General features: G+C 42.3%; 1 protein-coding gene across 1 annotated transcript; it reads left to right on the top strand.

Moving 5' to 3' along the window:
* The first annotated feature begins 526 nt into the window (after positions 1-526).
* On the top strand, positions 527-15,441 carry cratb (carnitine O-acetyltransferase b). The gene is made up of 15 exons (XM_004548988.5): positions 527-935; positions 1,215-1,439; positions 2,242-2,360; positions 3,021-3,074; positions 5,982-6,147; positions 8,104-8,278; positions 10,727-10,817; positions 11,037-11,124; positions 11,209-11,309; positions 11,431-11,550; positions 12,140-12,262; positions 13,087-13,222; positions 13,332-13,394; positions 13,491-13,628; positions 14,592-15,441. Exons 1-15 carry the CDS (start codon positions 885-887, stop codon positions 14,796-14,798), a joined length of 1,857 nt encoding a protein of 618 aa, XP_004549045.1. The 5' UTR covers positions 527-884; the 3' UTR covers positions 14,799-15,441.
* Positions 15,442-16,980: the final 1,539 nt, after the last annotated feature.

The following is a 16,980-nucleotide window of genomic DNA, read 5'->3' as shown; positions in this document are numbered from 1 at the left end:
TTGCCAAGCTTCTTTCTAAAAACAAACCAGACTGTTGATTTGGTCACTCATAAATTTTCGCTGTTTCTCTGACAGGCTCACCCTAATGATGGCGTCCCTTACTAGCATTTTTTTTATGATTAGGATACCCGATTACGACATGGTACCCAAATTCAAGAGTGGATTCAGTGTAGTCTGTTCAAGCCATGTATGCTATGTCGGTGTCATGAAATCACCTCTTGATCGTAGTCTTATTTATTAATGACCTCTGTGTGAGTGAGTGTAACATCAGTGACATCAAGAACACTGCATTTAACCTTGTTCTTGTAGTTACCTGCACTACCTCCAGTAGATAAAGTTAATAAAATACGATGTTAGAAGACGATTCAGAAAATAATACTAAAATACACGATTATTGTTGCATTTTCGCAGCTGTAAAAAGTGGTATCAGGTATGTTTTTATGTAGTCTCGGGTTACAATGTCGAACAAACCCGCCCTTTGTGAGGTCATCAAGCCTAACAGCGACACCCCGTGGACGGGGGCGGCAGTGCGCCCTTTGTCTCGGTCACGTAGCTGTTTACGGAAACATTTTCACGTCCGCACGTGCGCCAGTTTGTCACTTCTGCACGGTACGTGAGGGTTCGCGTGCCCTCGGCTCGAAGGAAGGGGCAGGCTGTGCTCGGTTTTTCTCCCGAAATATAAACGAGTTCAAACTTAATGCGTGTCGAGCGATGAGGACTGTGCTCTGCAGCCATCGTGGAGAAGTAGGAGGAGGTCCGGGCTTCATTTTGCCCGTCTGACCTCGCGCGAACTGTGCAGAAGTTGTCGTGAGCTAAAAAGGCCCATCTGGGTTTTTTGTGTGTCACACCTTTGAACACGGAGCGTATTTGTGACGCGAGGAAAGATGATTTTTAGGAACATTCACTCAGGGACCTGCAGAGCATGGCTGTCCCGGGTGAGTCGACGTTTGTTTTCACACTTGCTGTCATGCTAAAACGCTGAAGCCTTGTTATACTCTCTCTGCGTGAGCAGAAACGGATGATAAACGGACAAGAAGCAGCGGGTGTTGCTTCCACTGTCATATCTTTGACTCCTTTTCTTGAAACGCCCTGCACTCTCTGGCATTTGGTCAAACCTCTGAGGAAGTTCCTGCACTGTGCTCACATGCACTTACTGCTCTTTCAGCATTTTCAAATGAGGAACTCTATTTCACCTCTTCACCTTCCACCTGCAGGTTTCCCTGAGGCAGGAGCTGTGTTTCTTCTCCTCGGTGCCCCCACAGCCGGTGCCTCCTCTGGCCCAAACCCTACAGGGCTACTTGCGGGCGCTGGAGCCCCTGCTGCCCCTCGAGGAGCTGAGCCACACCCGTAGGATAGTGCACGATTTCGGCCGGCCGGCCGGGCTTGGTACACAGCTGCAGGAGGGTCTGGAGAAGAGAGCCAGACTCAACAAGAACTGGGTGTGTAGCAGAGTAGCGGAAGGGGAAAGAATCAATGAAAAATCAATTGGTGACTCCCACACGAGCCCCTCAGAATCAGTTAATTAGAATAACTTATTCAAAAATGCCCTGATTATTTGATTATTATTGACCACTTGTTGACCACTTGTAGACAAAACATTAATTTGGTGCTGTTTTGATGGTTTGGACGTTTTCTCTCAATAAATAGAGAAAAAAAATAAGTAAATTAATAATGGTTGAGGAAAAACAGCTTCTGTGCAAGCCTAAATGTGTGATCTGATGGTTTATAAGCTGGGTAACTGTTTTCAGAAATGAACTTATTAGACCAAGCAGCATTTTTCCAGTCTTCTGTTGCCCAATGTCAGTGAGGCCATGTGAATCACCATTTTCCCCTCAGTGTATACCTACACTACGTTGCAAAACAGTGTTTCAAAATAGTTTTTTTTCCCCCTATCGATTAAAAACAATCACTAAAATAAGCATTACTTTATGATATTGTATGTATTTAGCTCTTGTTCTGCATTAAACAAACTTATTATTTCAAAGTTTAGGGAATGTTAAAACGTATACCCTATTGCCGAGAATCAAAGAAGAGTCATGTTTTGCTTCTTGTCTGTGACTTAACTTTGCAGCAAAAGTCTGTTAAAAAGCTTTGCGGTACACACACACACACACACACACACACACACACACACACACACACAGACTCCAGTAAAAACAAAAATCAGTGCCTTTGTGGTTTTGGTCCTTTTTTTGAACTTCAGAGCTGATTTCCGTGCCCTTCCTTTGGTCTCCCCTGCAGATCTCGGACTGGTGGGTGCAGCGGGCGTACTTGGAGAGCAGACAGCCTCTGCCCGTGCACTCGAACGCGGCTATCTCTCTGCCCCGCAGAGATTTTAATGACTGGAGGAGCCAGCTGGTGTGAGTCTACATAAACTGATGTAGAGAGACGGCAGAGAACAGCTATGTGGAAGTGATGGTGCAGAAACCCGTAAAATTAAACATTAAAGGGTGAGATGCTGATGTTAACTCACAAAGTTAACATCAGCATCTCAACGCTGAAGATGTGTTGGCCCGCGGTGTATGTATTTTGAACACTCAAAGCCTCACAGTTCATAGCGTGTAAGCCATTTTTAGATTTCAGTACAACAGCAGCAACAGATCTTTGTATTACTTTGAGTGTGTAAACACAACAGAAGTGTTAAAGGACACAGAAGCAAAAGGGTTTAGTTAAGTGTTGCTGTGTCATCATGCACTTATGATCCTGATACTCACACCTGCTGTTTTTATTTTTATCATTTAAAGCTTGCAACATGATGTCCTGCTCCTCTGTGTGCCAAAGTCGTTACTGCCTCTGTTGACTTCTTTCAAAAGACAGACGCATAAACCGAATAGGCCGCATCTGTGAGACTGAAAAGGGGGTCCGTTTCACTTAAATTCTTTAGATCTCATCACCTGAAAAGGGGGGAAAAAAAAAACATGAATCATGCCATTAATGATCTCTGAGGTTTCATCGTGCTGCTTTGTTTAGCTGAATATGATTTGTGTTTATAGAACCGCTTCGTGTCTGTTTCCCTGCAGGTTTGCGTCCAGACTGATTGCAGCCGTTCTGGACTTTAAGGCCAAAATAAACACGTGAGTCTTAATTTATGGAACATATTTGGAGCAGATCAGTGATCAGTATGGACATGGCAGGACTTCCCTTTTCTGCTCTAAAGGCTAAAAATGATGAGGACACTAGTACAAAAAGTAACAGCATTGTCTCCAATGAAAATAGAAAGTCAAAAGTTTTCAGCGAGCATTCACTGGCCGCTTTATTAAATACAGCTTGCTAGCTGCATTAATGCTTCACAGCACAGATTGAACAAGGAGCTGGAAACATTTCTCTGAGATTTCTGACCATATTGATGTAGTAGCATGCCATGTGTGATCTTCTGTTGCTTCAAGTTCTCACAAGGTATGCTCTTCTGCATACCTTGGTTGTAATGAGTGGTTGTCTTGAGTCACTATCAGGTTAAACCAATCTGGCCATTCTTCTCTGACCTCTGCCTTCACAAGGCATTTTCTCCCAGAGATCCGCTGTTCGCTGGATATTTTCTTTCTTGGGAAACCTTAGAAATGTTTGTCTGGGAAAATCCCAGCAGTTCAGCAGTTTCTGAAATGCTCAGGCCAGCCATGTTGAAAGTCATTTAAATCACTTTTCTTTCTCACTCTGATGCTCACCAAATCGTCTTCACTGTGTCCTCATACCTAAATGCGTTGAATTTCTATCATGTGATTGGCTGATTAGATACTTCCGTTAACAAGCAGTTGAACAGGCGTAACTAGTAAAGTGGCAGATGAGTGTGTAGCTCAATTGTTTTTGTCGCAGTTGAAGTTGAATACATAACAATCACGTAAAAATATTTCTATAAATATGACTCTCAGACTCATTTCTTTCATTGATAGTAATTTAACTAATGTTGTGTTAAAAACAAAAAGCTGTTTCAGGCTTTTTGTTAATGTTTGAAAGAAAATGAAAGTGAGAACTTAAAACTTTCGTTCTTGTAAAAGAGGAGCTTTCATTTGGTTGAAACCCATGAACCAAAGTCTGTAAAATGGCAGTGACTTTTACACAGAGGTTCAATCAAACACCTTTTCTTTTGGTTCACTCTCCCACTCTGTGTTCACGTATTCTGTGTTTAGCCTGTAAGCTATACACAGATGCCAGATTAAATCAGTGGAATAAAAACGAAAATATGTCACACTTTATAGTGCAGATCAAGTACAAGCTGCTATACAATGGTGCCCAGTCTCTCTGCTGTGTGGTGGGGTTGGGGGGTTACTATAGTAAAATACAGTTATTCCCTTTAGAGCTTATGGAGCTGGTTATTACCTGGGGGAATCACAGGCTCTGTACTGGTGTCAGACTTTGCAGTAATCCTCTGACAGCGTTTAAGCTGCGGTGCTGCAGTTGGTTTTATTCGCTTCTATTTTTGTGCCGTGACCTTTGACTCGGCTGGCATCGCCTTGTGTTTTCTCTGGTGCATGAAGTTAATCTGCGTCTAAATGTACTCGCCTGCACATATTGTAACAGAATCTGCAGCTCAGTGCTGCAACGTCTGCTGGAGTCTCTGTCTCCCCGAATGAAGCATGAAAAAGGTGTTTCAGTGTCGGCGCATTCAGCATAGCTCTGAATTTTTAAACTCCAAAAAGTTTTTTCCTCTTCCTTGTCTTTCGCTCTCATTTTCATAGCTACTCTCTGCTCTATTCCCACTGCACAAACTCTGAACTATTGAGTATAGAAAGTTTCTGCTGCTGTGCATTTCTGATCTGAACTCTTTTATCACATTGCACTTTATTTTGTTGTCATGCATCCTGTAAGATTAAAATTGGTGTTACAGTGCTGAGTAACAATCAGGGGGCCTTGTGTTGATCAGTGAGGGACGCCTTTATCATAGTCTGTGGACTTCAGCAGCAATAGTTTAAACTCTAACAGGGAGATAAGATTTAAACTAGCTGGAAGAGGAACGTTTTTAACTGGCTGATTTAGGAAGAAGTCGGGATCAGAATGACCCGGCCTGAACCGGGAAGCAGAATTTGGGTTTTTCCGAATAACCTTAGGGTCAAGCCTGGTTTTCTGTATTATGAAGGTAGTCCACTTAACAGGGTGCATCAGCATGGTAACTTGTGCTGTAGAGAGGTTACAGTTTGGAGATGAACGGGTAGAAATCACTGTCCGCTGACCAATCGATTCTCCCTTGGATCTCTGTTTGGAAGAGCAGGAGGGTCTGAGATGTTTTAATATTATTTAACGTCTTTGCATTTCCCCCGATGAACATCAGTAAAAAAAATCTAGATTTTTTCTTTTCTAAAAGTATTTTACCTTTTTCTTGCTCTATAAGCATTCATATATAATCCTAAAACAGGACCTACTTGTACTTTGTCACCTTATACAAAATTGGCTTTTTGTTTGTTTGTTTTTAATTGAATTGCTCTGATTGTTAAACACCACTGTGGCTCCCGCTGAAAGAGTGGACACTAACAATGTCTGTTATACATTACTTTAATTAAATAGTCAGTTATAAGCCATCAGATTCTCCAGTGTCCTAATGAGACATGTTAGAAGTCTGTAGACTTTCACAGTCTGCATTTTTGCCTGCTGACAGAGCTACAGTAGGTGCAGCGTCTTATCAGGTGAGGTCCTGTGCAATGAGCAGGTCTAAAACTGATGGGTGTCTTTATTCTTTGCACAGTTGTGAGATGATCAGCGATCCCGCACAGAGATGTTATTCATTGTCCCTCGGTGTATTTAACTAGTGCAGGGTGCAGTCAAGAAGAGGGTAACCCATGTCTTTGTAGGTGCAGGCAGTCATTAAGTGACTGTCTTGAAGAGGCGGCAGCTATAAGTATACGCTCATTGTTCAAAACATGGCTGAGCAGAAGGGGCGGATTAAGGGTTTCATCTTACTAGGGGAAACAACCAGAGAGGGTGACTGAGGAAAGCAAAGGATGGGGGGGAAAAAAACAATAATGACTGACGTGTTTCTCTTTGTCTGTCAGCGGGCAGCTGCCGGTCGAGTTCATGCGAAGGAAGCCCCTGTGCAAGGAGCTCTACCCGCTCCTCTTCTCCTCCTGCAGGATCCCCGGCCCCAAACACGACTACATTGCTCACTACGGCCGCTCCCGCCGCTCGCCGACGCACATCACTGTCGTCAGGAACTACCAGGTGAGTCGTGCCTGACAGGTGGCAGAAGATGGATTTAGATAGTCTCTTTTGTTCTTTTCTTGTGTTGCCAGTCAAGTCGAGTCTTGTGCAATCACATCTGAAGCTGCTTTTTGTGTTTCTTAAACTCCAAGTTGATTGTTGATACACCAATTTTTGCAAACAGAAGTCACGTGATCGTACAGGAAGCTTTCTTCTGAACATTGAGTACTCTGGCAGCACATTATCCCACGAGATCGTTGTTTTATCTAGTGATTGCTGGCTGTATGTGGATATTTCATCTACATCTTGATTAAAAGAGAAGCTTATTTAGTTTGTAAAGTATCTGCACATAAGTGGAGAACCAGTCAGCAGATGTCTGATTTAACATTGAGTTCAGTTGGGTAATTAGAGAAAGGAAGAGAAGTGTTAAAAGCATGCTTCTTAGCATTTCAGACATCTGTTACTTTTTATCACAGGAATTCTTAAACCATGAAAACATGTTTGATTCTGGAAAGGAAAAAAGCATGAAATGAGATATACTAAATCTACACAGTGTTTCATAATGACTAAGGACTACTGCATACTCACATCTACTGTACTTTTTATTGTAGGTTAGTAAGTTGTTCATCTTTCAGAAGACTCAGCGTCCAAAATTAACAAAATATCCTGGATGTTCACCTCTGGCGCTTCCTGTTGTGGCTCAGTTTTTTTTCAAAGGTTAACAGATTTACTGAAAAGGCCTTCTGCTGCCAAAGTGACTTTAATTGATGTAGGGCGTGACTCATTTGCAGTGCGTCAAGTTTGGCGGAGCTGCAGCAGAGAAGTGATAGAAATAGTTTGTTTTTTATTTAGTCTGTTTCTACAGGGTTTATTAGCCACAAGTACAACATCAGCTCTCACTCTGGACTGATGACAGTAAGCGGAGTTATTGTATACTAGTAAGCCAAATGCTAGTTTGTGTTTTTAAATACATTTTGTAGCTCAAGTTAAAATCTATATGTATATGCACACCATTTAATCTGAGGTATGACTGAATGTGATGCAGTCAGCATTATTTGCATGGACTCTGATCTGTCGAGGAATTGTTCTCCTTTCATGGACGAGTGCAGCTGTGCTGTGTTGTTGTGGCGCCCTCTGATGAACACGTCGACCCAGAGTATCCTAGAAATGTTCAGTTGGAGACACAGTGTGACTAAACGCTGGCCAAGAAAGTCTCTGGATATAAATACAGGACCCAGAGAGTCCTGTGCTGCTCTGCACGTGTGGGGCTGGGCATCGTCTGCTGAAACAGCTGCTGGGCGGGGCGCAGTACAGACTGGAGCGCCCCGTCTCAGCACCTCAGCCAAGAACAATCGGGTCAGGGGTCAGAGATGTTGCAAGGTTACAGCTTGGATACATGAGAGTCCCGGCAGGAAGTAGCTCTGCCACTAGTCAGGCGTGACGCTGATGACAGTGGTGTTCAGAGACTGCTGCCTGCAGAAAAGAGTAAACTAAACCAGCTGTGAGGTGTAACTTCATTCATATGGAGATTAATAATCCCAACAACAAGCAACCAGAACCCAAAAGTGCTTTCTTAGAGATTAAAATGATGCAGTGAGAATTTTTTATTTATTTATTTCTTTAGAAATGTACTCGTCAAAAAAAAGTGCTTTCATCCACTGAGCCTCGGTTTTCTGATGGACTTTTGAGGATATTTTTCAGGTGACAATTCTTTTTGTTTTTGTAAAAGGCAGAACAGGAAAACCCTCAAAGAACTTAAACTGCTTAACAGAAATTCAGATTTTATCGTCTCAGCTCTGAACTTGTTTGGTTTTTTTGATAACTGTAAATGTTGGTGTTTCTGTGGATTTGAAGGGTTTTTTGTGACTGTAAAAAGCACTTAGTGCAGCTTAGTAATCGAAAGATGCCCCCGCTTTTAGTTTTGTATTGCTTTTAAAAACTTTGATCTTACTGACATGGTTTTCCTCTTACTCCCAGTTCTTCCAGCTGGAGGTTTATAACAGCGATGGCTCGCGGATGACTGAGAGTCAGATCCACGGGCAGCTGCTCAGGATCAGGTCTCAGTCTTGGAAGACGGACAAGGAGCCGATGGGCATCCTGACCAGCGAGCACCGCCACACATGGGGAGAGGCTTACAACCGCCTGCTGAGAGGTAGATCACCACACACGCAAGCCGGTGCTTACTACTTGACTGCTATCTCACTGTAAGCTGCTGCTGTTTTTGGTTATTTTAAGAGAGCAAACAAAACTGATCTGTTAATGGCTCAGTTTAAGAAAATACAAATGTGAGAAACGTCTACATGCCAAGCTCTGACTGTAGGATTAACATCCCCTGATGTTGGTGAAGCTTTGCTGGTGTTAGAGTAGCATAGGATACGCCCTCGCATCCATTTTTCTGATGTGCTTGAAATGACGTCACAATATCTGAGGTTCCTTTAGAGCAGCTTGAAGGTGGTGGCCAAAGGAGGCGTTTTATTAATTTTTACCTAATTATAGATTTTAGATAATGAGACCTTCCAACTCAGTGGTTTTATCATCTGCTTTGTAGAAACCTAACTACACATAGGAGACAGGAGAGGGTGCTGTGTACTTGGAGCAGCTCAGTGATCAGAACTCTTCATGTTTTTAGACCTAACACTGGTTTAATGATGGATTGATTAGTATTTAGTATTTATTTATTTATTGTCATTGTCAAGAACAATGAAATTGCGTTTGGGGCTTCCATACAACCCAAAAAAAGAAGAAAATAATAAATACCCCTTAAAACCCAAGTGTACATATTTAACCCAGTGTGACTCCAATGCAATAAGACAATCCTTAGCAATAATGTTCGTAGAAATTCAGACAAAGACCTGAGAAACATGACAAAATACAACAATGCAACCCATTCAATATTATTGTACTGTGAGATATGATATCAGATATGATAGTTATCTATTTAAGAAAGAGGGGGGGGGGGGCAGGAGGGGGAAGAGAATAAAGATATGATGCACCAATGCAGACCAGTTCATTGCTATTAAGAAGTTGGATATGGTTATTGTCCGTGAGAGGGGGGCAGAGAGTTCAGGAGCCTCACAGCCTGTGGATACAGGCTGTTGGCCAGTCTGGATGTTCTGGCCTGTATAGACCTGTACCTTCTCCCTGAGGGCAGCAGATGGAAAAGGTGGCGCGCAGGGTGATGTTGGTCCCGCAGGATACTGTGCACCCTCCTCAGACAGCGAGTGGGGAAGATATTACTGATCTCTGGCAGACTTGTTCCAATAATTCTGCCAGCTTCTTTCACCACCCGCTGGAGTGCTTGCTGATCGGCCTTGGTGCAGCTGGGGAACCACACTAGAAATCCATACGTCAGAACGCTGCTGATGGCACAGTTGTAGAAGTTCAACATCAGAGATCTGGGAATGTGTGCGCTCCGCAGTCTCCTCAGGTAGTAGAGGCGCTGTTGGGCCTTCCGTACAACTGAGGTGATATGGTTGCCCCAGGACAGGTCCTCGGTCACAGTTACCCCCAAGAATTTAAAACTGCTCACCCTCTCCACCGCCTCACTGCCAATGAAGAGAGGCAGATGGTTGTTATGACCCCTCTTCCGGAAATCTACAATGATCTCCTTGGTCTTTTTGGTGTTTAAGACCATTACATGTCTCAAAGCAGTTTTAAGTGTTAAATGTTTTATGCCTGCATCAGCAGAAACCCAATAATCAATCTTGGTTGGAAAAACTGAAATGTTGGTGATGGACGAAACTCTCAGACACTTAAAATGACCGAAAGTTGGAATCATTGTGTTTCCATCTTGTTATTTTCATACTTGGAGTCTGCTGAAGTAGTTTTGCATGATTCACAGCTCAAAATTATCCTCATTTATTTAATACTGTGGTGCAGCCCCTCAAAGGGAAAGAAATTTATTTTCAAGTAAGTCATTAAGTTATAAAACAGTAGTTTGGGACAGAAGAGGCAGAGTGTGTACGGACAGTGCAGGAGCTGATAGAGGAGAAATGTTAATAACCGTATGAGCTGGCAAAGGACAGGAGGAGTGATGATGTCGAATAGTTTGACTCTTTTTATTTTAACTCCTTTTAATACTTGATAAATGCAAAAACAGAAAAATGTGAGATTGTTGTGTCAAACTCGGAAACCAGATGGAACTGTAGAAAGAGGAGTCAAAGGAGCTTGCAAAGAAAAGCGTCTGGACTTCTTTAAGTTGCTTGAAGACGTTTCACCTCTCATCTGAGAACCTTAAGGCAGCTCTCTTCTCATTGGCTGCCACGCACAAACAGCAGGTCCTCCACAATGACTTCTTTACGTCTGTGATACAATTAGTCGTTGCTTTCACTGAAGTTGTAGATTGTTTTGGTGCATACAAATATAAACATACCATTATGTATGAGAACAAGTATGAAAACGTGTTCTATAGTATAAAATAAAAACAATAAACAAATGGGGAAATAATCCTAGTGATAGCAGCACCAACAAACAATACTTAACAGAAAATAAGGAGAAGCAATCAATAAGCAGGAACAATTTTTGGGCATCATATAAATAACGGCTACATGTGGGAGACGAGTTGATTGGGTTTAAACGACACGGTCTCTGTGTGTATCAGATAAACTGAACCAGGAATCGGTGCGGATGATAGAGACGGGACTTTTCTCCTTGTGTCTGGATTCTCCAGTCATGAGGATATCAGATGAAAAGTATGTGTACACACACACACACCGAGTATTTCTGTGTTTGCTAAATCAGTTGAGTAATGCTGTCTGTGCAGATATTGTTTCTTATGGAGGTTTGGAAACACTGCACAATTATCACTACCCGTATTTGAGCTATTGCTCCATTTAAATGTTGTGCACTCTCTGTGGTTTTCTGCGTGTGAGCTCATGAAGAATCGCTTGTGCAACCACTTTAATTGACAGGTATGCGAGCCGCAAGGCCGCGCAGGTCCTTCATGGCGGCGGGACGTTCTCCAACAGCGGAAACCGCTGGTTTGACAAAACGCTTCAGGTGGGAATGCGCACGTGAATGGCGAGAGATGGCTTGTTTAGAGCAGCTGATGCAGAGTGCTGACTCGTGTCTGTGTTTGAACAGTTTGTGGTCGGCGAGGACGGCTCGTGGGGTCTTCTGTATGAGCAAGCCACGGCCGAGGGTCCGCCTGTAGCGACGCTGCTGGATCATGTGATCGAGTATTGGTGAGATGTTGGAATGAAACTGCAGATGTGCTGAATTAGTCAAGAAAAATTGAGCTGAGGTGGAGAATGATGGGGTGTCTGCTCTGAGTGTTTACGTTTTTTTTTTTTTTCTTGTCTGCAGTGAGAAACCGGACACAAAGAGGGCGCCGCTGCTCCCGCTACCAATGCCCAAGAAGCTTTACTTTCACATAGACCGAGAAATCAAGAGGGACATCGAGCACGCCAAGCAGAACCTTGACATGTAAGCTCCCAACTTTTTTTTAATTTTTTTTATTTAAACTTAAACTCTGAGCTGAGCTCTGCAGCGCGCTGACCTCTCCGCACACCATCAGCTGCATGTTTGTGTTTGCTCTGAAATCTGACAGAGGTGGAGAGAACTTGCTCTAAAAGAAGGCCGCAGGAGTGTAAACAGATTTATCTTTGCTGTGTTTATGTAACCTTGATGGAAATAATGCCTCTGTGGATAACTGTAAAGTCATTCTTCATAATCCACTGCTGTCCTGGTCAGATGCCAAGCTTTTTATATGGTCCTGTGCAATTTCAGAGCTCTCTCAAATCATTCAGATGCCAAAATATGATTGAGGAATAAAGCTTTTTCTTACGTGCAGTGTGGAGTTCAACGGGACTTAAAAATATTATATGGAAATGTTTAAAATAGTGAGTAAAAGTAGGTAGAAGTAAGCTTTGTTTACTTTCTGTCACATAATCTAGTGATTTCCCACCTCCTCTCTACACTGCTGTCTGAAAGCTTATTTAAAGCTGCTAATTGAACCTTGACTTTAAACATAAAATCAGCACAAATGCAAATGTTTGTCCTGAATTTGTTGAAGCCTGATCAACGACCTCGACGTTAATGTGTTCAACTTCAAGAAGTTTGGCAAGAATCTTCCAAAGCAGCACCAGATGAGCCCAAACTCCTTTATCCAGGTCGCCCTGCAGCTCGCCTACTACAGGTCAGTGCCAGCAATCTGCTTTTCTTTTCTTTTTTCTTTTTTTGTGTGTTGTTTGTTTGTTTGTTTGTTTGTTTGTTTGTTTTTAATCTGCTGTTAGAATTTCCTGCTGTGCTGTGGTTAGTCTCAGACTGGATCAGATGGCATTTGTAGTTTTTTACTTCAACCCCGTTGCATTAGAGAGGGAAAGTTACTTTATTAAATAACTGGTAATGTCCAAAACTGACCCATTTAGCTGCTTTGTGAACCGACTGATCATAAAATAGATTCCTCTTCACTCACACCAGTCCACCTGGTAATCTAACGCCTTGTTTGATACCTGGACTTGATCGGATGAGTTCTGTTGGAGTAATTGGAGTGACTGATTTACACTGATCGGCCACTTTATTAGGTATAGTTTGCTGTTACTGGATGGATCCATCCCTTCATGTTGTTTAAGACCCTACTACCCAAATGTTGCATCAGAAGATTAGACTCATCAGACCAGGAAACACTTTTCCCATCTTATTGTTCAGTTTTGGTGAGCCCCTGTGAACTGGGGCCTCAGTTTCTGTCTCTTAGCTGACAGGAGTTTCACCTGGTTTGGTCTTCTGCTGCTGTAGTCTGCCTGCTTCTGAATGCATGTTGTGTGTTCAGAGATGCTATTCTGCATACCTTGGTTGTAACACGTGAGTTCTCTGTAAATTCTGAATGTGCTAACTGTCTACAAGAGTGAGAATCATTAAGTTTTGTTTTCTGCTTTGTCTTTAAAGTGCAGCACTTACTTGAGATGAACACCTACCTGTTAGCAGCATTGTCTCTGATATTGGCTTTATTTTTGTCTGCAGAGTTCACAGTGAAGTCTGTTCTGCCTGCGATATCGCCACTCAGAGGATGTTTAGAGGAGGAAGGACCGAGTACATCCGCTCACCCACCAAGCAGGGGCTCCAGTTCATTCTGGCCTTTGATAATCCGTCCGTATCGGTGAGAAGCACAAACCCTGTGAGAAAGTTCTCCCGCTGAATGGGAACAGAACTGTTGGAGGATTTTTGTAGCTTGGATTCAGAATGTGTTTATTTTTTGGGGTTTGCAGCGGGAAGCAAAGCAGGAGCTGTTCAGAGAAGCTGTTGATGCCTACTCGGCTCTGACCAAAGCGGTAAGTGTTAAATAAATGTTAAAACATTTATCTCAAAGCTGCTGATTAACTGATTCAAAAACACTCAAACAAGAGTTTCATTTCTCTTTTGTTCAGGCACTTAATGGACACGGCATTGACCGCCACCTGCTGGGGCTCAAGCTGCAGGCCATCGAGGAGGGCATGAGCATTCCCAAAATCTTCATGGACACGGCTTACGGGCTAGCAACACACTTTAAACTCCGGACAGGACAGGTGTGTGTGTGTCTTTGTTCGAGGTGTTATTTACACTGTTGCTCAGTAGGAAATGGGAATTTTTTTTGTTGTTGTTGTTTTGTCAAATGATAGTGGCTATATGAGAGGGAATTTTCTACCAGATAATCTCCTGTGAAGTTCCTGTGAATTTCTTGCAGCACACGCATACATGGATGCTTGGAGTTTCCTCAAAATGAATCTGTTTCTCTTCCTCATTTTAGGTGTTGACAGTCAGATGTGTGGAATTTTTGTAGGTTTTTTTTTTCTTTTTTGCCCCGGGGTCAGCTCCTGATTGTTTGTGGGGTTTTTTCTGGCATGCCTTAGTTTTCAAATGACAGTATATATCAAAGCATTTGTACAGTATAGCTGAATGTTCCAGATTCGCACAGTTTTAAAGGGGATCTGTGCTGCTTGGTTGAACTCAACGATGTAGTTGTTTTGTTTCTCCTTCTTATCTTTGACAAAGTTGTGTTGTCTCATGAGTGTGATTCAGGAAAAAATACCCAACTGGCTGTTGAGATAATGACAAGTTTCCAGTTAGCAGCTATGATCACCGGTTATGTGGATTTTGACCAGTTGGAGCATAAATTGTGACGGCAAATTTTCATTTAATTTTAGTCATAAAGGAGGTAGTTGATGATAACTGTGATGAATGTTATTGGTCAACAAAGTTAACACGGCCCAGCTCGCATTGAAATGTAGGTGCTCGTATTTGATGTTTTATGAGCAATTAAAAACACTGTAGATATGAAATGAGAACAGCAGAATTGAGCTCTTGGCATCTGTACAGATCATGTGATATAACTGGAAGCTCTAGATCAGCTGTCTGGTGAGCCTTAGTGTTCTCGTGATGAAGAGTGAACTTTGAGACTCAGATTTGAGGATTTGTGTGTTTTTAATGACGTGTGCCCAGCTTTAAGGCCCAGTTCCATTATTGATCTCCCTCCTGTCTTGTCTCTTCAGATGCCTGCAAACAACACGGACAGCGTGATGTGTTTCGGTCCTCTCGTTCCTGACGGCTACGCCGTCTGTTACAACCCTCAGGCGGACCACATCCACTTCTCCATCACGGCCTTTAACTGCTGCGAGGACACTAACGCAGAGAGACTCGCTCGCACTTTGAGGGACACCATGTGTCATCTGCAGGAGATGTTGCAGCCTACTGTGTAGAGCTGCTGCTACAGCGTCCAGCAGCAAGATACCAAACATTATCTCTAAAGAATATTTTGTACGACTTTTGTAGGGGTGCTTTTTTTGGGGGGGGGGGGGGGGGTATGCTTGCTACTCACGCTTCACTCGAGCATTTAATTGTGTGAGAGCCTGGAAAAGATCTCTGCAGCTCTCGGGTTCTTTTGTTGCTTCTTTAAAGTTTGGGTGAAGCGATAAATCTTTTTCTAAGCTGTCAAATTTGCATCGTCATCGTTGCATTTCGAAGCATCAAATTCCACAGCGTCTCTCGATGAAAGCGAAACGACTCAATGTGACACTCCAGCATTAATCGGAAACGTCTACGCGTGCACTCCTTTGTACAACTTGTGAGATGACCTGTGTCCTTCAACCTTTCACATTTCACTTTTTCATCAGAATTAATGGGAAAGTTGGATTTTTTTTTTTTAATAGGTGAAAAAGGTGGTTTGAATGGACCAGAGGAGAGGAATTATTGAGGGTGATGTGGTGTTTTTGTGTCTGAACTCGACCTGATCGTGAGATGAATTTTGAATAAGCATAATTTTTGTTGTTTGTTTGTTTATTTGGAGGATCTTGTTCTGCACTCAACCTGCAGGACTGGTTAATAAAGCCTGTGCTCACATAATTTCTCACTCAAATTATTTTGTCCATGTTAAAGAAAGTATGAGAGTGAGGATTTCCATTAAAAATCTGACACTTTTTCAGCAAAGTGGCATCACAGAATCGCAGTTTTTCACCCAATCTGATTTCTGCTCCAGTGCGCCCCCTCCAATGTTCAAATCTGGACACAATGAGATCTCAACTTTTCAAACCTCATCAGCAGAGCATCTGAGCTGCCTACTTTATGAAAGGTACATTAAATAACTATAGTGTATGCAACCCGTCATAGCAGACCACTACCTGATGAATAACAGGAAAAGCTGACCCTTCAGTCTAGGCTAAAGGGAGGTAGTTTGCTGACGTGGTTCTCCTTAGTGGTAAGGGTCACTGCAAATCAATACAACATTATCTGGAGTGATAAGTTTATCTCATTGTGATGTGAGTGTTTTCTACAAGGATGATGGTACTCCTGGCCAGTGTCAGGGGGGAAGGGGTCTGTGGCCGTATAATAGATGTTTGAAATTAAAATTAAAGTAGAAAGACCTGTCAAAGCTGCATGCCATAAGTGATCCTGCACAATTAATAAAGCTGCTCAGTGGGTGGCCTGTACAGGCTGCACAATTTTAAGGTAATGAAACCTGCTTTAAATCACAGAATTATATGCATATAAATGGTACGCTCAGAAATACAGATCAAAGTATAAAAGTGCAAAAAAATATTTGAGAATAATGGGAAACATGAAGTTGCAGAGGGGATACAGCAACCTTTTTGAACAGGCCTGGACTCATGAGGCTTTTCCATAATGCCAAAGCTTGGAGGTCACTGAATGGGTTGAAGAGTATGAAAATGATCTGAGTCACCAGCTCTTAATCCAATGGAGCACTTTTTGAGGATTTGGACTGGCTTTGTGGAGAGGTGTATGAGAACTGGTCATCGTCCCTCCACACTGCATTAGAGTCTGTCAAGCAGCACTGAAGATGAAGCTGTATGTGTGGCCTAACATCCAGATTATTCCTCTTTGTTATCTATTTCTATTTATGCTTATGTTGTGACTGAGATTTATGTCAAAGTTCAAAGGTCAGACTGAATAAACATGCCTGTAAACTGCAGCTTGACTGACTGTCAGAGGAATGCAACAGTAAAATTGTAATTTCAGTTTACAACGGAGTATGCACCAAAGGAGCAAACACCATTGAAAGAGGGAACTGCTTACATCATATTATTATGGCTCTCATGATCAGTAGTTTTATAGTTACATAAAGTGAAACATTTTCCCAGTTTTAGCTTCGTATTAACTACCAAAGTTCTTATTTGGTTCGGGTTTTTGAAACTTTGTAAGTTTCTGTAAAAATAAAACAAAAAAGTTGACAAAATGTATTAAACTTTTTTAGTGAAATGCTTATAAAACATTATTTAAAAAATAAAACTTATTTAAAACTTGTTTTCCCTGTCACTTTTTTTTTAAAATAATGTTACAATATTTATAAAGGCAGATGGTGTCTGAGATAGATAGCATGGCCTTCTGTCCACCAATCTAAGGGACAGCGCATGAACAACCCTTGAG

Source organism: Maylandia zebra, linkage group LG22 (genome assembly GCF_041146795.1).
Source record: "Maylandia zebra isolate NMK-2024a linkage group LG22, Mzebra_GT3a, whole genome shotgun sequence".
Lineage (NCBI taxonomy): Eukaryota > Metazoa > Chordata > Actinopteri > Cichliformes > Cichlidae > Maylandia > Maylandia zebra.
The sequence above is the reverse complement of the archived record's forward strand: the minus strand, read 5'-3'. Positions and strand labels throughout refer to the sequence as shown.